General features: G+C 38.5%; 1 protein-coding gene across 3 annotated transcripts in view; it reads right to left on the bottom strand.

Annotated features, from left to right (window-relative positions):
- Window positions 1–591: 591 nt before the first annotated feature.
- fnbp1a (formin binding protein 1a) overlaps window positions 592–22,022 on the bottom strand; it is a 47,935-nt gene continuing 26,504 nt past the window's right edge. Inside the window, exons 6-17 of one of the 3 annotated variants that reach the window (XM_062999108.1) lie at window positions 19,566–19,670; window positions 14,091–14,219; window positions 13,362–13,508; window positions 10,054–10,233; window positions 8,631–8,813; window positions 8,121–8,141; window positions 7,733–7,842; window positions 7,465–7,597; window positions 6,783–6,907; window positions 6,517–6,656; window positions 5,338–5,496; window positions 592–2,983 (exon numbers count right to left, since the gene is read on the bottom strand). In XM_062999108.1, the coding sequence (XP_062855178.1) occupies window positions 2,976–2,983; window positions 5,338–5,496; window positions 6,517–6,656; window positions 6,783–6,907; window positions 7,465–7,597; window positions 7,733–7,842; window positions 8,121–8,141; window positions 8,631–8,813; window positions 10,054–10,233; window positions 13,362–13,508; window positions 14,091–14,219; window positions 19,566–19,670 (1,440 nt within the window). In that variant the 3' untranslated portion in view covers window positions 592–2,975. Of the gene's footprint in view, window positions 2,984–4,744; window positions 5,497–6,516; window positions 6,657–6,782; window positions 6,908–7,464; window positions 7,598–7,732; window positions 7,843–8,120; window positions 8,142–8,630; window positions 8,814–10,053; window positions 10,234–13,361; window positions 13,509–14,090; window positions 14,220–19,565; window positions 19,671–22,022 lie in introns of those variants that run through there. The other 2 variants (XM_062999107.1, XM_062999109.1) reach the window with 2 other exon arrangements.

The raw sequence follows: 22,022 nt of genomic DNA, 5'->3' as shown, positions 1-22,022 counted from the left end.
GTATTTAGTCCTTAAATTATATTATTTTTGGGTTTTTTCTTTATTATTTTGGGTTATTATTGTCATGCTTTATTTTGTGATTTTAATAAGTTTGAAAGCTGTGTGGGGAGAATTTTGAGACATAAGCATGGTTTGTCGTGTAAGTCTATTTTAGGACTGATACATACATATCATGTGGCACAAGATGAACTACTTCCCCTCTTAACAAACTGTTCTAACAGTGTAATTATTCATAAAAAATAATTGTCTTTACAGCAAGATTTTGGGTGTAACCTTGAACAATTCACATTAAGAGTGCAGTCTCGGTTAACACCACAAAACTTCAGTACAAAACTTGTTGGCCAATTTATTTCTAACTCACTTCTTAAATATTAAAAAAAATAAACCCATGGCACCCTGCTGCTAAGAATAAATACATGCATTTGAGAAATATATAGTCTAAAGGTGTATCCCAAACTCTGTAAACACATTTGTGACTTGTTAGTTGGATTTTTTGCCAACAATTTTAACAACAGTGACTAAAATTTACATAACAGCATAAAACATGAAAGAAGATTTTATAGTTGGGTTAAAATGTTGACAGACACCAGCATCTTTCACAATGGCCTTTAATTCATTTCATTTGCACATAAAAAGTGTATGCATTTTACAAGGTTCCTGATTTAAAAATTGAAGTCGAACTATTTTCTATATTTACTATTATTATTATAAATTAACAGGGAGCAGCTGACTGGGATTAACACTTGTGTTAAGAAGCTGCAACACCCGCTGGCAGTATGGTGTACATGATAAAGTCTGAAAGTGGACAGTAATTCCAAAGCACAATACAGAAAACACACAGCTCAGTACTGCAATCTTCGTTCCTTTGAAATGGAGATTAACTGCATTGATAGTAGTTATTCAGAGCTGGTTCAAATAGCAGCTCAAAGTCCATCATAAATGAGGTAAAGATGTGTATTTAACATCAGTCTGAAATAACCGCAAAACAATGTCAACCACAAAAAATGAAGCATCTTGATTTTTATTCAAACAATAATAAGATAATAAGAATAATAACTTAGGAATGTAAAGCAAGTGGCCATGCAAATGTGGCAAAACAAGCATTTTATTAATTCAATTGAAAGTAAAAAAAAAAAAAAAAGTAAACCACAGGCACAAACACAAGTAAAGAAGCAAGTTCATCCCCTAAGAAGGGAAGGCTGGAACTTGCTAGACCCCCAAGACTGGCACAGACAAAGAGACGGGGCAAGCATGCATGCGCAGAAACACAGCACCAGCTGGAGAACATCATTAACATCAACAAGAGAACGCACCACTAAAGCTACACGACACATGGCTATGGCCACGGCCACTCAGCCCAGAGAATAAGACACATGAAGAAAGGGAATGTCAAGTAAGAGATATAACAGAAAAAATGATTAAGTAAAAGAAAAAAGAGAGGTGGGGAGTGAGGAAAGGAGAAGGGTATCAAAGACAAATAAGAGAAAAGCCAAAGAACACGAAAGTAAGACAGTTAAACTCCTTTAGACATGCAAAGTTACTAGGAATTATTAGTTGATGCATCGAAAAGTAATTAGAAACGAGTGTTAAAGGGCAGGTAGACAAAATACTGGAATGAGATTACTGGGTGTTCTTAATGGCCCAGTTGAGAGAAAAATCCAATATAGCACAGTGAAACAATAACAAAGCAACATCTCAGGAAATGTAGGAGCTGTTTGCTATTTAATCCAAACATAAAATTTTATGTTAAATAAATGGCACAGCACAAGATGCAGTTTTTTTTTTTATTCCATGAATGCACTGTATAAAGGCATGCATCTATTTTCAATAATGTTTCTGATATTAGAGGTCTGAGTACATTTTAACAAAGGCCTAATTGACCCTGCATGTAAATTATGCATACTTAATTTAGATAGGAGTGGGATCTTTTGTTTTTTATGTTATAACATACTGTAGATAATCTGTGCTACCTCCAGCCGATACTGGTTCAACATTTTAGGCCAGTATCAGCCACCTAACTGAGACTTTAAATCGGATTGGGACATATTTGTTTAAAACGTACATTTATTATGTATCACAATACATAACATTACATACCATAATAGTTTAATGATTAATGTGTGAATGGATATAACCTTTTAAATAACTAAAAGCTAAAAGTGTTGATATGCAAAGCCGAGACATGACAAGAAAAGGTAATCGAGTAATTACCCAGGTTTTGCAGGTACAGAGAAGAAAGGTTTAAAGAAGGAAAATACAATAAAGGAAAGAGTAAAAAAGAGAGAAAGAAGGAATGACGATGTACACATTACAGGAAAGAATGTGACCATGAGTAAATGAGATGGCGTTGCTTTCATCACTGTACTGAAACTAAAAGATGAAGGGGTGCTTACCCGTTTACAACCGCCAAGCTGCCTGCCTCAACCACTAACACTCACAGATTAATTACAAAAACATCATATGATATGAGATTGCGAATAAGAATAGAAATAGAGAGGAAAATCCCATATCCCACCTCCCACCCCAAAACTTGAATGGTTTTTACTTTTCACATTATATCCAGGACTATAAATCGTTCAATAAAGTGTTCTTCCTAAAGTTCAGTGACGATTTTAGCGGGCCAGATCTTCACAGTGAAGAAAAAAATTAGGTGAACGTCACGGTCCTGTATCTGTATCTGAGAACTACAGGTTGGACCCAAGCAGCAAGCATCTATGACACAAGGCTAAAAAAATCTAGGCCCACAAGAGAAGCAAGCTCTGCAAGTCATTAGCACACTAATTATAGAAAAAATCTGAGAGTATTCGAAGTGTGTGAGTTTTTGCTTCTTGAAAAGGAGGAAATTCAGAGTTTGTGTAAAGAATAGCACAGCCTGTCAGACAGTCTCACACAGCACCACTCTGACTACACATTAAAGAGGAGGATGTTTCACGCAAGGAAGCTTGCCCTGCCACTCCTGTGCCAGCCAAACGCTTTTAGGGATCTGCAAAGAAAAGAACAAAAACAAAAAAGCAAAGAAAATCAAAACAAAAAAAAACAAAATTTACAGAAGATGTTAGATATGTGGCAAACAAGTACCAGATTTTATGGACTATAGGACACCTTTCTGGCCCACTATGCCATGTTTGTCACTGGCGTTTGATGTACCCTTAGTATGCTTGTTTACATTAAGTGTACTCTATACTACATGTATAATACTATATAGTAACTTATAGATAATATCTTTTTTTATTAGCCAATTAGAGTAAGGCAGGAATACCCCAGACAGTGTGCCAATCCATCGTAGAGCTCCAGCCATCCCCCCTCAGACATAGTCAATCATGTGTTTGTGGTTGCCTGGCCGGCCGATAGCACCTGCTGAGATTTAGCTCACAGGCATCATCTGTCCTCTACTCTATAGGTATTTTACTGTGATACAATTGATTTAGGGATTTGTACACATATATTTTATTCCTGAAACCTTTAATGTACTTTTAGTTCTTTGTTTTTTAATGACTTTGACTGTTCACTTGATCTTTATAGTGACAGTGTTTTAAACGGTCTGTCTATATCCTAATCCTGTTTTTTTATATTAATGCTGTTTGTTTTTGCAGTGTTTTTACAGACATTTTTTATACTCTTTTGAGGAGTAGTTTGTTTTTTTTATAATAAGGAGGTCTAATAATTGTGTGTGCAACCCCTCATTGGCATTAGTGACATAGCGAATTATTTTTCTATATGTGAGAACGGAGGCAGAAAATGTCCTTTTTATACCTACATTACATGCTGAAATGCAAAATCCAGCTCTGCAAGTCATCAGCTCGCCCATTATAGGACAAAATAAACTAACTTATGCTTTTTTCACATTTATTTTTAAGGGATAGTCTGTTTTTGTAAAAAGTGACTGCCAATGATTAATGATGAACAGTCTGTGTGAGACCCTTATCAGCAGTAGTGTGCGCTACCCTGTGAACACAAATTGGCAGTCGTAAGGCATTAAATTGTGAAGTGTGCACTGTACAGCTGTTCGGAGTATTTTAAAAGTGTGTAGTGTTCTTTAGGCTTGTAGGCTGTATCTTATAATCTGCTGTGATTAATAGTCCAGAAAATATGCTACTGTCCTATGGCAGTCCTTTATAATAACAATTTTCCCAGATTTATTGTCACGCACCATTACGAGATGAGCAAAAAATAATGTTCTTTTTTGAGAGTAAAGTGTACAGAGAATTTACAGCTAGTGTTAGCTTGCAGAAAATCTATGCACAAGCTATATTAATACAGCAGCAAAGCCTGTTTGTGTTAAAGCATGCAGAAGCAGCTGCAATCACACCACTAATACTAACATTATAAATCACAAAAAGGGCTTTTTAAAGCTCTAAATCACCATGAAGATCTGGATTGACGTGTTTCTAAGCTTGTTTGTTTGCCATGCCGGTGAATTTAAGAAGTGCATGCAGAATGGAATGGCCACCTGGAAGACTAGCTAGGCTTGCTGTTGATACATGCAAAAAATTTTTTTTTCATTTTACATTTTAGACTTGAATGTAAATTCTTGGGGAAAACCTTTATATTTATTAGTCAGATATAAGAATAGAAAAAAAAAAGTACCTGAGTAGTTTAAACTATTACTTTTTTCATGCTGTCATAGTATATTTACACTTATGTAATTTTAAAATTACATTTAGGTAGAGAAACTATACTAAAAATATAAACAAAAAACTAAATCTACATATATATTCAACCAAGACCTTATTATGACCTTATTATTGTTCATCATGATATTGCTTTTCTGCATTTTAGAGCATTATACTCTAAGCAAATATTACCTGTAGATCAGCCATGGACAAACAAACATGGATATTTTAGCAAAACAACCACAATACCCAAAGCTTTAATATGAAATGTCAATTAAGCAGCATATTTATCTAGCAAATTAAAGGATACCGCACTGGCGGCATTATTGCCTGTTTCATCCTTACGGACACAAGTCTTTTTCCTCTTATTGATATTAAGGGACAAAGATGAGAAATAGAGGCCTATACATACAGACACAAAAAGTCTGATATGATGTGACGTATCTTGCACACTGAGTTCAGTTTACTTCCTTTTCCCATGGGATAAAGGTGCTGTTTTAGATGTGTACATATACACACCAATCAGAGTCCTTCTCATCTCCCTTTCCTGAATTTTTTATACAAACAAAAAACTGTGTCTTGGAGTAAAACAAATCGGTCTATTCCATTCATGCTGTGCCCTGCTGGCCACTTAAAACTGGCCAGAGGACAGGGTTGTTTATATAAAGGCAATCCAGCTAGGCATGTCGTTTTTGCTCTGTGGGTTAAATATAAGTCATGGCACCTTTGGAATTAGCGTCGAAGCAGAGCTTGATGTAAGACGTGGGCACATATCCTTCCTCATCCTCGTTCCTGCGCACACGAGTCCATCCATCGCCTTTATCCTCCTCTATTACATAAAGCATCTCCCCCTCCACCATCGGGATGGTGCCTTCGTTCTGGCCTAAAGCACAGAGAGAAACACTAAGCTATAACTACTGAGTACTTACACATTTGTTTATTCTCTCGAATCTTTATTTAACTGTCAAAAGTAGAAAGAAAAGATTTCCAGTGTTTTCACTAATTAGCTTCATGGTATTTTGTAAATATAAACACATTTAAAATTTCGTGCCTGCAACACACATTTGCATCCATACTAAAGACACTCCAATAAAAGATATATTGTAGGACAATCCGAGACAAGTCTTAACTTAACACAAGCAAGTACATTTCAAAGTGTCAAATTACACAGTACATTATATAACATGCCCATTTTAACTGGAATAAACAGGAAGATCCAGTCACAGGGGGCTTGTGAGTCTTTTGAACCACTTCTTAAGCATTGGGATCTTTGGGATTGGGACTCTCAGCATTGGGATCTTTTTTTAATGCTAAAATATCAGTCCATCCTTCACATGCTTTTGGGAGGTAGGAGACAACTGGTGTGTCTGGAGCACACTGTGAGAACACGCAAAACTTCTCAAAAACAGCCATATGAATCAGCGGTCTGGTAAAAGAAAGTCAAGGTTTATGACCTGAAGAATACAATCCTTATGGTCAAGCATGACGGTGGGTCAGTGATGATGTGGGGATGTTGTTCTGCTGCAGGAACTGACCAACTTGACCATGTAAATGGCATCATGGATTTACAGAAAAGCCAAGGCATTTTGAAGTGGAATGTTATGACTTGTTAAGACAGACATTTACTAGAGGCAAGGATCAATCCCTGGCCTTCAGAATCTCTGTTGTTGTGTGGCAACCCCTCTACCAGCTGTGCCACCTGCTCTTACCATCATTAATATTGGATTTTTTAAAAATTGTATAGATAAGCTTCCTGTTTATTTTGACTTGAACAAAAAACATAAGCTGATTTAAGCTGTTAAGAATCAAGAAGTATCATGAAATACTGAAATACTTTTAACAGTTTGGTTATTTGAATAATTATTTAAAGTAATGTTGCTAAGGATGCAATTTTTACTGCTACCTTCGAACGGGTACAGTGCCTTGCACATTCCTATGGTGGGTAAAGGTTCTTCATCATCGAATTCATCATCAAACTCAGTGCTACGGGACTTGAACTGCACCGTCTCCGTGCTGGGGTCTTCCGTGTAGCTGCCATCCGGACTGTGCACAGAAGACATGTAATACATACAACAGTCCAAATGAATACAAAGTTGCTAAAAACAGGGTTACTTTTATCTACTGAGGGGTGGACAGGGTGGTGAGTGTGTGTGTGTGCTTCAGGAGTACCTTTCTCTGTTCTGGCCACAACTGTTGCCTACAAGTGCATTGCCCTGTGAGTCAAATGGTGCACTCTGTCTCCGCTGGGTGCTGCCCTTTTCCAGCAGCTTTCTCTCCAAGTCTGTTAGCCAGGTCTGCACAGAGGAGGAGAACGCAGATGTTGCTACTGTTTCTGAGACTTTTCATTTACAGCATAAAACTCAACTAGGTTCTGCAGCCTTTGATGTTTATTTGCTCTAAAATTGCCCCATTTGTGAGCAAGTAAGTATACCACTGATATTTATTAATTTATTAGGATTTTAACGTCATGTTTTACACACTTTGGTTACATTCATGACAGGGCAGGTAGTTACAGGTTACACAAGATTCATCAGTTCAAGTCTTTGATGTCAAACAGTCATGGACAATTTTGTATCTCCAGTTCACCTCACTTGCATGTCTTTGGACTGTGGGAGGAAACTGGAGCTCCCGGAGGAAACCCACACAGACACGGGAGACAATGCAAACTCCACACAGAAAGGACCCGGACTGCTCCACTTGGGAATCAAACCCAGGACCTTCTTGCTGTGAGGCGACAGTGCTGTGTCCGGTTTCCTCCCACAAATCCGAGGACATGCAGTTAGGTCAACTGCTGTGTTTGTGTGTGTGTGTGTGTGTGTGTGTGTAATCATGAGCTTAGTCAACACCTCACCTCATATTTGTGTGCCTCAAGTTGCAGCTTCTCTATGCACTGCCTGACCTCCTCTAAGCGTGGGTCCACACTGCTGGGGTCGCCCATGTGAGGGTTTTTAATGTACACTTCTTTCATTTTATTCAACGCGTCCCTGTGGTCAACAAAAAGAAACACAATGTGGAATTGGTCCTGAAATTTTATTTGTATTTTTAGTACATACTGTAGGTTAAAAACTCTGGGGTTGAAAGCAGCTTTGTAGAAATAACAAGACTGTGTGTGCATGTACCTCTGATCCATCTCTTTTTGGATGTCCTTGCTGATGTCATTAAGCTTGGCTTGCAGTTTCTTTCTCCTCTGTTCAGGGGGTAAATGACTGTAATCCTCCTGTCCTGCTCCCTATGATACACGCACAAGATTATGTTTTATTATTAAATTAGAATCAAAAGAAAGAAATTCTATTGTTCAACCCTTATAATCTTAATAAAAGATGTTAAGTTTAGCTAATCATTGTTTAAAAAGCAGTTTTCCTAATGTCCTTCTTCTGAGACATTGAGTTCACTTATGAAAGTATAAAAACAATGTATAAAATGTATAATTTTTACTTATATAATAAGTACACAATACACTATATGAGAACAAATGTATTAGAGAATAGTCAGACAGTAGACACTTACACTTATTAGCTTCAGGGAGAGCTGCACACAACAGAATGCAAGCAAAACACAACAGAGAAAAAAACTCAAATCAATTTAACCTATTCAGGGGTACAGGTACTAGAATGGAATTACATAGACAGGAGAGATCAGTCAAATTTGATGTCTTCTATATACCTAAAGAGACGGGGTATTTAATGATATAGTCTTTTATAGTGCAAGGCTAGTCACCTTTATCTTAACAAGATTTGGCATCTGGGGAAAGTCATTAAAAGTTCTGGCTTTTAAAACAGCAATTGTTTTTCTAAAAACCCTCCCTCATCACTGAGGTCAATCTCAATCCTAAATAAACAATGCAAGTCTTAAAAGTTAAGGTTTTAACTTTAAGGTGTTCTGATGCACCATTTATTTATTCTATTATATTTCATTTTTATCAACAGCTTTATCCTGGTCTTAAGACTTAAGCTTATCGAATTAAATGTCTGGCTCTACGAGACTACTGATGTTATGATACAGACATTTCATACTTACCCCACGCTTGAGGCTCCTCAGGCACTGCATCTTGTGTTTGGAGCTCATGAAGTCATTAAGGCGCTGACCAAGTGGCTCCTTATTGTGCGGCGGTGAGTGTGGCCCGTTAGCCAGGCCTTCTGGAGAGGGTGAAGTAGGGGGAGGGGGAGGGGGCTGACGGGGTGACGCTAACAGAGACATAAGCTACACATGAGGAAGTAATGGAGCACAGTGACAAATGAAGAAACAAAGAAAGAGAGCGATGTAAAGATAACCAGAAACACTTTTCAACTGATCTTTTATAGCAGAAGGTTTAATGTTCAAATCCCAGAACTCCTAGAGAGTTTGGTTTGGTCCTTGGGACCCCTTTTTCTCTCCTAAGTCCTGTCATTTTTTATACTTCAAGAACCTGCCACGAGTCTTTTTAATCCTATATTTATATAACAGCATTATACAAAGAATTATAGGTCACATATAAACAACTATAAAATAATTTTTTTAAATATAAATGTAACATTATCATGCATAAACATTTAGTATTGGCTATAAAAATAAAGAGGGTTGCGTAAGTAAGGGCATCTGGACTAAAAAAGTGTGCTGAATCAGGTATGCGGACCACTGTGTCTGCTGTGGTGACAAAAGTGGAATCTTACACTTAATTTCTACATTCTGAAATAAATGAATGCTTATGTCTCTTATTTTTTCACATTGTGGCTTCCCTTAAAGACCTTAAAGTAATTTTAGGGGTTCTTTTAACATGTGGGTGGCTCAGTGGCTAGCACTGTCACCTCACAACAAGAAGGTCCTGGGTTCGATCCCCAGGTGGGGCAGTCCGGGTCCTTTCTGTGTGGTTTGCATGTTCTCCCCAGTCTGCATGGGTTTCTTCCGGGAGCTCCGGTTTCCTCCCACAGTCCAAAAACATGCAAGTGAGGTGAATTAGAGATACAAAATTGTCCATGACTGTGTTTGTCATTAAACTGATGAATCTTGTGTAAGCAGTAACTACCTGTCCTGTCATGAATGTACCCAAAATGTGTAAAACATGATGTTAAAATTCTAATAATAAATAAGTAAACATTTTAACATGTAGCATTGATCTATATGTTTTTATTAAGAATCTATAAAAGAAGAAAAGTCAATACACTTGTATAGAACAAATTCTGGAAGAACAATGACAAAGTTTTCTTCCACCAGATGGAGACATTTTCTGAATCTTCCAGTCCTAACACAATTGCCTGACCAGTCTAACAAAACATCATCTCTGTTATAAGAAGTCCTATTACTCGTTCTGAGTGTTGCTACATGTAAATAAACATGAACAAGGAGGCAAACTTGATGGCTTCCACAAAGAGACTGATACAGCTACAGTCATTGTTTCCCTAAGGATAACGACATATTGAATACTAATTTTTTTAAATTTAGTATTTAGTGTTCTGCTGTGTACCTTATTCCTTTTAATTAAAGGCCACAGCTTGCTCCGACTTCTGCGTCTGCTCTCTCCACGTGCATTCAGAAAGCTGGACTCTGATACCGCTCTCTTCATTGACACACTGTAGTCCTCAAACTCCACATCACCTGGAGGTTCGAAGCCTGACTTGTATGTCTCCACCACTTGTCTTGTGTCCTACAGTTCAAACGTGGACAAACAGTAAGAATACATGATAAGTAGGATGTTTAACTACAACAAAGACAATGTATTGCCTTGTCCATAGGATGGATATTTTGTCTGTATTGCATTTCCGAATTCTACAAATCAAGACTGAGATTTTAAATATCACATTATATAAAAGTCTAAGTCAGTTTCATAAAGGATAATTAAATGAACTTCACTAGTTATACAACAGAAGAAACAAGAAAAATATGTACAAGGATGGTGAAATCTCTTCATTCAAATCTTCATTTAAAAGTACAGTCAGACAAGAGCTGGATAATTATAGCAAAAATGTAGCATTGTGCTTTGAGACATTTTAAAATACATATGTATTGTAGTATTTAACATTCACATAACGAAAACATTAACAGTGGGTCACGCCTTGCCACCGAAGCATGAGGGAGGTGGAGCCCCAAACCTGCAAGGATAGAAAATGAACCCCAGTCCAGCCACAATACTGTGGCTAAAAAGCCACTAACAAAGAAACGTAAAGATGCCACAAATAATTTAAAGTAACAAAGTAACATGAAAGACAAAAACATCTGCATAAAATGAGAAGCTGCTACGGCTGTCTGCGACATTTAAAAAAAAAAGGAAAGATAGGGAATCCTAAACACAAGCAGTAAGCCCACACTGTGCATAGTGTGGTTCCAGTACATGGACACCACTCCAAAAATAGGGTCATCACCGCCTCTGGGGCAGCTCACTCATTAATGACACCTCCAAATCGCCACAATGCCAGCTTTAGTTCCCTGAAAAACTGATGATGAATGCTGGCACCCTATGCCAGCAGAAAACCAGACTGAACCAAGCCCAGTATGTACCAGAGAGAAGCAGATTGCCAGATAGAGGAGCTGGCAAGTCTATGCCAGCTAAGTTCCCTAAAAAACTGATAAAGTATGCTGGCACCCCACACCAGCAGAAAATCAGACCAAACCAAGCCTGGTATGTTCTAGAGAAAAGCAGATTGCCAGAAAGAGGAGCTGGCAAGTCTAAAAGGGAGAAAATGCAAAGCACTCCCACCTAAAGCGAATTAACGCTCATCGAGGCACAGGAGACAATGAAATGGAACCAACACATCAATTATTTGCACCTCTGTGCCCCTTCTGCTGGTCAAAATGCAATGCAGAAGGACAACACTTTAAAGTGGCTCACTGGCGAACTCCTTCAGTAGCTAAGCCACATTATAAATCATTGGAAAACAACTACATTCTACATAATAATATTACAAATAAAATGGGTTAAATGTATATAGCACCTTTTACATATCCAAGCAAGCTTTACAATACATTGAAAAGCAAAACAACAAAGCTACAAGGAAAAACAAGACCTAGACTCTAGAGCTTGTTTTTTCCCTGTACCGGATAGTGAACAGTAAAATTAATCAAAGTGAAGTTGATCTGCAAAAAAAGAGATCAGTCGCAAAAAGATTGTGGAAGTTCCAAAGATTAGATGCAGTAGCACAGAGACCTGGTGCCATGGCTGCAGAAAGAAACATAAAGTTAGTGAGAATGTGTTTTATGTTAATTTGAATCTGACAGGCTGGTGTTTTGCTATGGATAAACCCTTATTCGTGCAGCACATAAAGCCCTGTGAAAGCTTATGTCCAGTCAAGGCCAGTAAGCCACTTCATACTCGCAGGGAAAGCAGGTCGTGTGAGTCGACTAGCAGTTTAGTGTTACCTCACTCCATCTGTGACATTTGGCCAGACCACCAGCTACAGGATTTTGTCAAGCAGATCAAAACAACAACACCACACACACATACACAAACCAGCTACTGTTGATCACAGAGAAACCTTTCTCATTAGCATGAAAGTAGGGCAGGAGTGATCAAAGCAATGAAGTCAGTATTTTGCAGTGGTAAATTTTTAATCTCTCTGCTAAATATGGATGAACTCATTAATACAGTTTTATCATGTGGAAATGAACATTCCTTTCACTTCACTTTAGCTTAGTTCACCTCAATGTGTCTCTTTTGATAGCCAGCAACACGTTTCACAACTAGGGTTGCACTATTAACATCTCTATTTGGAAGAACTGGTACAATTTAACCAAATTTATTGAATTTGTGGCACATACGTTCTTGCACAGTACACAAATTTTCGACAGGGTTGGGGTCAGGACTTTGGGAAAGCCATTCTAAAGGTTCTTTTTTGGTACAGTGTTGTGGAGTTTATATGCCTCTGTTTTTTACTCCAAACATACTTCTGGTCATTGTTGACAATAACTTAGACATGCTTAATAAATAAAACTCCAGATGTTTCAGCAGCCTCTGATTAACTGTAAAATGAATTTTACTGGCAGTTGGATTTAATGAAACCATCCAGACAAATGATAGATTGGGTTTTCTTTACAGTGTTGGCAAAGGGACCACTGTTCCATCTAGTTTATTCTTATAAACAATTGTTTATGCAGGTGTTTTTTGGGCCTGAAACTGCTTAGAAATAGCTTCAGGTGACATTAATTTAAAACACATATAGAACTACCACCTAAAGTAAAATCTAATTCGTTATATATACATTTGAACCCAGCAGATTTAAATAACAAAAATTCTTATATGTATGAGTTATTTTTATTTATTATAATAATTTTTTATGTGTGACAAGGGAGTATAGGGAGTGACTATGCACAAAGCTGATCCACATATGAACTCGCCTTGTGCAGGTGAAAACATGCAGTCGGGTGAAAACATCAGTAGAGGGGAAGCATAATACAATCGGGTAGAAAAAAATTGGAGGAAAAAAAAATCTCAAAAATAATCTCTCATGCAGGTGCTCTAACCAGCCATCATGGGCCACAACTGCAGCGGTAATGAGGAACAGGTTCAATCCTACCCTTCCTCAGGCACTGCCAATTGTGCCTATATAGACCCCTGGATGGTCAATAGCACTGAGTGCTGAGATTTAAAGTCAAGAGCTGGTGAACTAGCACATTAGACCTCTGGGCCACTAGGGTGCCTTTATAACAGTACTTTTTCAGCAAAGAACAGTTGCAGAAACAAAAGGAAAATGTTGACCTGCACTCTACATTACAAGCTTAAAAATATGTGAATACCTCAATAGTATAGCCATATAAAAAAAGGTCAGTTTGTTCACTTACCATTTTAGGCTCTATGGACTCAGCTGCCTTGGTGATGCCATCCAGACACTTGTTAACAATAGGAAGAACTTTGCGCTCTGCCTCTGCGTAGCATCTCATGCTCTCTCCTATTCTCTCAATCCGTCGCTCCTCCATCTCCTGGATTCTCTGTAACACACCAATGCAATTCCACATTATGGTTGCCAGTGAGGTGCAACTTATACACCTGTACACCAATACTGTACATGTAATATCCACTGGCACAGTTAGGTTAAATGTATTTGAACACCTTTTCTAATGAAATGAGCTTTAGTGTTTTAGTCACATACATTGCTAACTTGATAAAATCAAGTACATAAACTTTTTTTCTAAGAAAGGTCCTTTTCTCTTCCAGTATTAATGTGCCCCCTTTGCACAAAGCATGGTTCATAAAGACATGGTTTGATCAGTTTGTGTTGGAGGGATTCCAGTGGCCTGCACAGAACCCTGACCTTAACATCCTTTGTGATGAATTGGAATATCAGTTGTGAACCAGGACTTGTGACCAGCATCACTGCTTGAACCCACAATTTCTCTTTTAACTGAATGTGGAGGAGTTTCAGAAGGAAGCAAGATTGTCTCAGCTCTTCTCTACCAGTGTGGGGGTGGTACAAGCAACAAGAGAATTTAAAAGTGATGGTTGGAATAAAAATGGGAACATTTAATGAATTTAATGTTAGATAAGCGACGTTAATGTAAAGAAGGACTCACCTGAAAGATGTGAGGAATAAGTGTGTAGTAGTGCTCATGCTGATCTTTATTAAACTTCTGCAGGTAGGACAGATACTCATTCTTACTGTCATCGGCTATCTGATGCCTTATCTGAGCCTGCTGTTTAGCCTGAAAGAGACCATAGATACACAGACAGGGAAAACTGCTGTAAGAATGAATGCTACACCCCTTACTGATTAAATATTAATCGCTCCCCTGCAGGAAAACTGTGAAAAAAAATTTAAACAATCCAAAGTAACTAACCAAACATTCAACCCACTTTGCTTATTAGGTTTATTAGTAAAATTTACAATAAATCAAACAAGAACATTTTAAATAGCTCAACACAACTAATATAACCAGTGGTTTTCCAAATTCAACACAAAATGGCACTTTTAATGACTACTGCAGTCTCAGAATTGTTCCACCCCTGAGTAGAATCCCTCATAAGAGCACACATTTGCAAATCAGGTGTTCATCAAGTGTGTTTGAGATAGAACACATCAAATGCCTAGACTGTCTATGGGTTTGTTGACTGTGATGTTTGACTAGCAGGCACCAAGGTTTCAGTTTGCACAGTATGGTGTATACTAAACACTGAAGGTCTCCATGACCAAACCCAAAAGTACAAGAAAAGTCAGCTACAACCCTCCGTTTCTGTTCTGCGAAGTGAAGCAAAACTTTTCAGGCCTATGAATCAGCGGTATGTCTGGAAAAAAAGAATGAAGCATACTCTGTAAAGAACACCCTGCCTACAGTGAAGCATAACTGTGACTCAATGATGCTCTGGGACTGCTTTGCTAAATGTAAAATTTTGCTAATAAACCCAATTTGAAATGGGGATACAATAATTTGGATTGCAACGATACAATGGACATAAACTACTGCACCTAGAAAGTGCTATAAAATTATTCCAATCTGCTAGACAGAATGAGTCCAGCTGAATCTAAAGGAAAAAAACATGACTTACAGGGATCAAGTATGCAAATCTGTCCAAACGTTAGGAAACTGAGAACACTTCGGTATCACTGTATTTTCTCAAAAAAATAATCTCACAGTATCACATTAGTTCATGTGGTCAATTCTGGGTATTTCACAAAGCAACATATTTCACTGTGCACCATTACTAAAGGGAATAATTTGACCCCCATTTTTTTCCATTACTTTACATGTAAAAATCAGCCAGGTCATTTCTGTTGTTTGCAGTTTGTGGGGTTTTTTTTGTTTTGTTTTGCACTGGTATTAAAAACTTAGTTTCTGTCTATTAGTTTAGCATAGTGCAACTTGAATGTATAATTTATTACATGCACTATAGAATTTGTTTCCTTATTTTCTTTTTTATCATAAAGAAAATGCAAAGATTAAGATAAAAATAAGAAATATAATGGCATGTACTTAATAATAATAATAATGAGTACACAAAGATGTGGTTTTGCTATGACATACAATCAAATCAACAACTCTCATTCATGAGCGAGTAGATTTTACAGTATACTAGTAGTACACAAAAAACTTGATGGCAGATGGAATTTCTAAATAAACAGAATAACTTGTTGGTAGCTGTACAGTAATTTTAATCATACACAGCAGGAGAAACAGCTTTCCAATTACTTTTGTTTGTTTTTAAATATTCCTCTAATATGAAAGTCTTCTTTACATCTTAAGTTATCTAAACGTACACACATCATTTTTTGACTTTTAGAAGCAGGAAAGACTCTAGTATAAAATAATTTCTTAAAGCTTCTTAAAAACATCTACAGTGGGAATTAACTGGCTGGCTTTTAGATTTCCTGGTAATGAGGTAATGTTTTGTAAAAATATAAAAGTAGTTTATTGCATTATGAAATTAACACCCTAATCAAAGTGTGTTTGTCTTGGTTAAGACACAAAATAACAAGCCGCTCAGGTGGCACAGCGGTAAAAACATACGCTGCAACCAGAGCTGGGATCTCGAATACATCGTATCGAATCTTAGCTCTGCCTTGCCGGCTGAGGCTGAGCGGTCACATGAACAATGATTGGTCTGTTGTTCAGATGGGCGGGACTAAGCCGAATATGGGTCTCTCTCTGTCAGAACGGTGCAATTACGACCTCTGCTGGCTGATTAGAGGCGTCTAGAGATGAGGAAAAAGTGCTCTTAGGGTGTGTCTCTCCGTACACAACGCTAGGTGGCACAACACTCGTCAATGTGTGGGTGATAAGATGCATACGGCTTGCTGCCCACGTGTCGGAGGGGGCATGGGTTAGCTTCGATCTACTCGGTCAGAGCAGGGTTCGGCATAGGGGGAGAGGAAGTATGATGCAATTGGGAAATTGGACGCGCTAAAGGGGGAGAAAAGGGGAGAAAATGCATAAAAAAGACACAAAATAACAACTAGTTGATGGTTAAGGGCCTTGCTCAAGGAATCCTCATCAAACCAATTACTAGTCCAGAGCCACCACTGCCCAGGTAACCATGTGACGCGTTGCTGTAAATATGGTGCACATTTTGCAATGTCGCTTTAGTGCAAAACTAAACAAGTTACTCTCAGACCAAAAACACACTAACAGTCTAAGAAAAAAAAAATATGTACGTCATTTTTATTCTTTTATGTAATACATTAAATCATCGCCAAGACTGAGGTGCATTTGGTTTGATACATGGTCAAGTGGATTCAGCAGTACAGACCCATTTTTCCAAACCTCCAGAGAACCTTTTTAAATAGCAGTGCAGATTATAGCAACAGAAAAAAGATGAAAAGAAATTAGGACCAGTTATGCAGAAAAATAAACTGCAAAGAAAAAGAAAGATTGCCCCTGTGGTCACTATAACACCCACAACACAATACACAAACACAAATAAGACAAGGGCAAAACAACTGTCAAAAAAAGAACCACTTTCAACACATTTTAGCACACATTCATTCAGCATGCACACTGAGGGCCGTGTTCAGTTACAAGCACATGGTGAGAAGGTAATGCCTAAATCACATCAGTGTAAGTCAGCGCAGACTTCAGTGTTGCTTAGACAGTAACACATGCAAACACAGCTGTTAGATGTTCAGCTGTATCTTCTCACACTGTGTGATAGATTCAATCTAATTACACTTGGGCATATGAAAGATGTGTTTTGTGTTTTAATGCAAAGTGACTTCCAACTGGTACAGAATTCAATCCAAGTAACCGAGGGTTAAAGGTCTTGCTCAAGGGCCCAGCAGTGGCAGCTTAGTGGTGGTGGCTTGATCTCTCAACCGTCTGATCAATAGTACAGAACCTTACCCGCTAAGCCACTACTGCCCTTATAGAAATAGAAAATAGAATAACAGTTAAAAGCTTATAAGAACTTGAAGAACTTGTTTTTACATTTTGCATAAAATTGATGCATGAATTTTTATTTTTGTTGGGGTTAAGACTGTGTTAAGTGACAATGTTTTTCTGAAGTACTCCCAAACCCATGTGGCTAAATAATGCAATTCTGAAAAATGCTCCTTTTGAACTGATCCGACCATTCTCTCAGGTTTGCCCCAGAGTGATGAGCCATGACCCTTCTTTACCCGCAAATACTGCAAATACTCTTACTTTGATTGTGTTGCAAGCATCAAATTCTAAAATTGTTTATATGTACAAAATACAATTATGTTGGTAAGTGAAGACATCTTTTTGTTCTATTTTATTTATGCCTTTTCTCCCATTTTCTCCCAGTTGCAGTCAAAGTGGGTATATTGCTGCTCACGCCTCCTCCGACCCGCGTGCAGCCCTTAGCGGAACCCTTTTTCACCCATGCATTCTGCACAGGCGCCCACCACCCCACTTACATCCGGTCATCCCGCCCTAGCAGAAACATATCTGCTGCAGGCAACGCCAATTATGCCAGCTAGATGGCACCCAGTCGACCAGTGGCAACACGGAGTTTCGAACCGAGGAGTTCTGAATCTCGGCGCTGATGTGCTAGCAGAATATCCCACTGCGCCACCTGGGCGCAGTGAAGACATCTTTTATTTGTACTGTTGTCAGTTAAACGTTCAAACGAATAAACAAATCACAGATCTGTTCGTCACAACTTTTCTGAAAATAGGGTTTATAAATGAACATGTTTGCTTACATCAGTTATATACAGTAATGAATTAGGAATTAATATTCAAACTGACCATAGTAATAATTATGAACAAGTAATCTGTTTGATTCTGTATTTTCTACTCATAAAAGGAAATGTTCCACTTTTTAGAGCAGAATGCAACTTCTACAAAAACAGATACCCTGTGTGTACTCAGGACAAATCTAACAGTGTAGGATGTGAGCATTGCATTCTGGTTATTATAATAATATGAATGGGCTGCACAAAATGAACTATCAAACTACATTAGCTTGTACTCTGAATATGGCCCAGACAGAACACAAACACCAAAGCACACAGCACAGAAAATGGACAGGAATTGGCCGTCTGTTCTCAAAGCAAAGCTTACTGCATTACATAACATTTCCGAGGCTTTATTTAATGTGCTAAATTTTAACTGGCATGATTGTAATTTCTATCAAGAAGAATTTATATACATGATGTGGGAGGTAGTTGTGATAATTAAGTTTATAGTTGTTTTTGTGAGCTGCTTCTAGTTGCTAGAGGGACATGATACAGCAACAGGGCCAGAGAACTGGACAATGAAAACAGATATAATTCTGCAACAGACATATTAAGTAGACGTACTGTAGATGTCTATGGGTGTACACTAAACAGATTAACAATTCCCCACAGACAGAGACGACTCGTAGTTATAAACCTACCTTGAGTGAACACCGCTTTGAGCCATGTTAAAAAGACAAAAACAGAGTCGATTAGTGTCAGAGCACTATGTAGTAGCAGAATATAAAGAATATATGTAATGGTTAGCCAAATGGTACCAAGCTACCGCTGTAAGTTGGGCCAATATGTATTTCTAGAATACAAGTCACAGATAGGCTGTGGACACAGTAAAACTATTAAATATAATTTACTCCTCTTATCATCTCTTAAGTTTTAATTAGAGGCACCTACAATGGATCATTTAATAATGAAGCTTTGTGTGTGTAATGTCACTGCAAAATGTAATTGCAATTAGCATCGGTATCCTGGTTAACTTTTTAGCAAGCACTATAAAATGTAATGAAATAAAAGGGCACTTTATTTAATCACACACTGCTGAGTATTATGGTTTGTACTGCCAGCGTGAATCAGTTCAGTCATATAAATCAAAAGGACTTATGACACAGGCCGTAAAACTGTCCACAGCTCGTTAGGTTCCAACAACTGTCCAATTTCCCTGCAGTAAAGTATGGCAGACCTCCAGAGAAATCTCTGCAGCTAATGGGAAAAGGAACAAGACTGTCAGGGGAGCAGTGGAAGGATCTTAAATAATGCTGAGCACATCACTGACACGCATTCATCCCAAACGCACTGCAGGATCCAGGGCTGGGATGCAGAGAAGGGACGAGAGAAAGAGTGGAAGCTGGCACTGGGCATACCTTCTCTACGTCAGCCTTAGTCACGTTAATGTCAGCATCCATCTTGTCAAAGTAATGCTGGGCTCGGTCAGCCTCCTTGCAGTCTCGCTCAAACCGTCGTTTGCTCTAGAAGAGACCATACAACACAAACTGTTTAACCACCATAATTAGTGCAGGGTAAAAAAAAGCTCAAAGATATTTAATTTGATTTCTTCTGCAAAATTCAGATATTGTTAGCAGAGGAGTGTGGGGTGTAGGAATAGAGATGTGAAATGCTTCATTGCTTATTGTCAGCTACGTAACTGTTGTTCCAGCTGTACCAACTCTTTTTTTTCTGTGGCTGAATAATTTAAACATACTTCTTCAGAATTACTTACAACATCTTAACCTTAACCGCTTAAGAGACCTTTCGATTACTAGTCCAGTACCTTGAATGCTTAAAAGAACTTTCGAATACTAGTCCAGTACCTTGACCGCTTAAGAGACATTTCGAATAGTAGTCCAGTACCTTAACCGCTTAAGAGACCTTTTGATTACTAGTCCAGTACCTTAACGCTTCCAATTTAAAATACTACTCCTTACTTTTAAAGCCCTTCATGGACTTGCCCCGGTCTACCTCTCCCATCTGCTGACACCTTACATACCCAGTCGCTCACTCAGGTCCTCCGATGCTGGCCTGCTGGCCACACCTAGATTTAGGCTGTCAACCTTGGGTGGCAGATCATTTAGTGTGGCTGCCCCCACTCTGTGGAACGCTCTCCCTTCTTCTCTTCGCTCTGTCTCTTCACTTCCACAATTTAAATCTCTGTTAAAAACCCATCTCTTCAATTAACTATGCTTTCTTTTTGTACCTCACTGAACTGTTTATTGTTTGATGTAAAGCGACCTTGGGTATCTTGAAAGGCGCTATATAAATTGAAAGTATTATTATTATTATTAACTGTTTAAGAGACCTTTTGATTACTAATCCAGTACCTTAACCGCTTAAGAGACCTTTTGATTACTAGTGCAGTACCTTAACCATTTAAGAGACCTTTCAATTACTAATCCAGTACCTTAACCGCTTAAGAGACCTTCTGATTACTAGTGCAGTACCTTAACCATTTAAGAGACCTTTTGATTACTAGTGCAGTACCTTAACTGCTTAAGAGACCTTTCAATTACTAGTCCAGTACCTTAACCGCTTAAGAGACCCTTCGACTACTAGCCCAGTACCTTAACCGCTTAAGAGACCCTTCGATTAGTAGCCCAGTACCTTAACCGTTTAAGAGACCTTTCAGTTACTAGTCCAGTACCTTAACTGCTTAAGAGACCCTTCAATTACTAGCCCAGTACCTTAACCGCTTAAGAGACTTTTCAGTTACTAGTCCAGTACCTTAACCGCTTAAGAGACCTTTCAGTTACTAGTCCAGTACCTTAACCGCTTAAGAGACCTTTCAGTTACTAGTCCAGTACCTTAACCGCTTAAGAGACCCTTCGATTACTAGCCCAGTACCTTAACCGCTTAAGAGACCCTTCAATTACTAGCCCAGTACCTTAACCGCTTAAGAGACCGTTCAGTTACTAGTCCAGTACCTTAACTGCTTAAGAGACCCTTCGATTACTAGCCCAGTACCTTAACCGCTTAAGAGACCTTTCAGTTACTAGTCCAGTACCTTAACTGCTTAAGAGACCCTTCGATTACTAGCCCAGTACCTTAACCGCTTAAGAGACCCTTCAATTACTAGCCCAGTAGCCCAGTACTAGCCCAGTACCTTAACCATTTAAGAGACCTTTCAATTACTAGTCCAGTACCTTAACAGGGCCAGTGATAGCTCAGTGGTTAAGGTACTGGACTAGTAAACAGAAGGTTGCCGGTTCAAGCCCCGCCACCACCAAGTTGCCACTGTTGGGTCCCTGAGCAAGGCTCTTAACCCTCAATCGCTCATCGTGTTCTGCTCATTGTGTAAGTCGCTTTGGATAAAAGCGTCTGCTAAATGCTGAAAATGTAAATGAAAACGTTAACAGCTTAAGAGACCCTTCGATTACTAGCCCAGTACCTTAACCATATAAAAGACCTTTCGATTACTAGCCCAGTACCTTAACTGCTTAGGAGACCCTTCGATTACTAGCCCAGTACCTTAACCGCTTAAGAGACCTTTCGATTACTAGCCCAGTACCTTAACCGCTTAAGAGACCTTTCGATTACTAGCCCAGTACCTTAACCATATAAGAGACCTTTCGATTACTAGCCCAGTACCTTAACCGTTTAAGAGACCTTTCAATTACTAGCCCAGTACCATATCCATTTAAGAGACCTTTCTATTACTAGCCCAGTACCTTAACTGCTTAAGAGACCTTTCTATTACTAGCCCAGTACCTTAACTGCTTAAGAGACCTTTCGATTACTAGCCCAGTACCTTAACTGCTTAAGAGACCTTTCAATTACTAGTCCAGTACCTTAACTGCTTAAGAGACCTTTCAATTACTAGCCCAGTA

Source organism: Trichomycterus rosablanca, chromosome 7, assembly GCF_030014385.1.
Source record: "Trichomycterus rosablanca isolate fTriRos1 chromosome 7, fTriRos1.hap1, whole genome shotgun sequence".
Lineage (NCBI taxonomy): Eukaryota > Metazoa > Chordata > Actinopteri > Siluriformes > Trichomycteridae > Trichomycterus > Trichomycterus rosablanca.
This window is presented reverse-complemented; position numbering and strand designations above follow the sequence as displayed.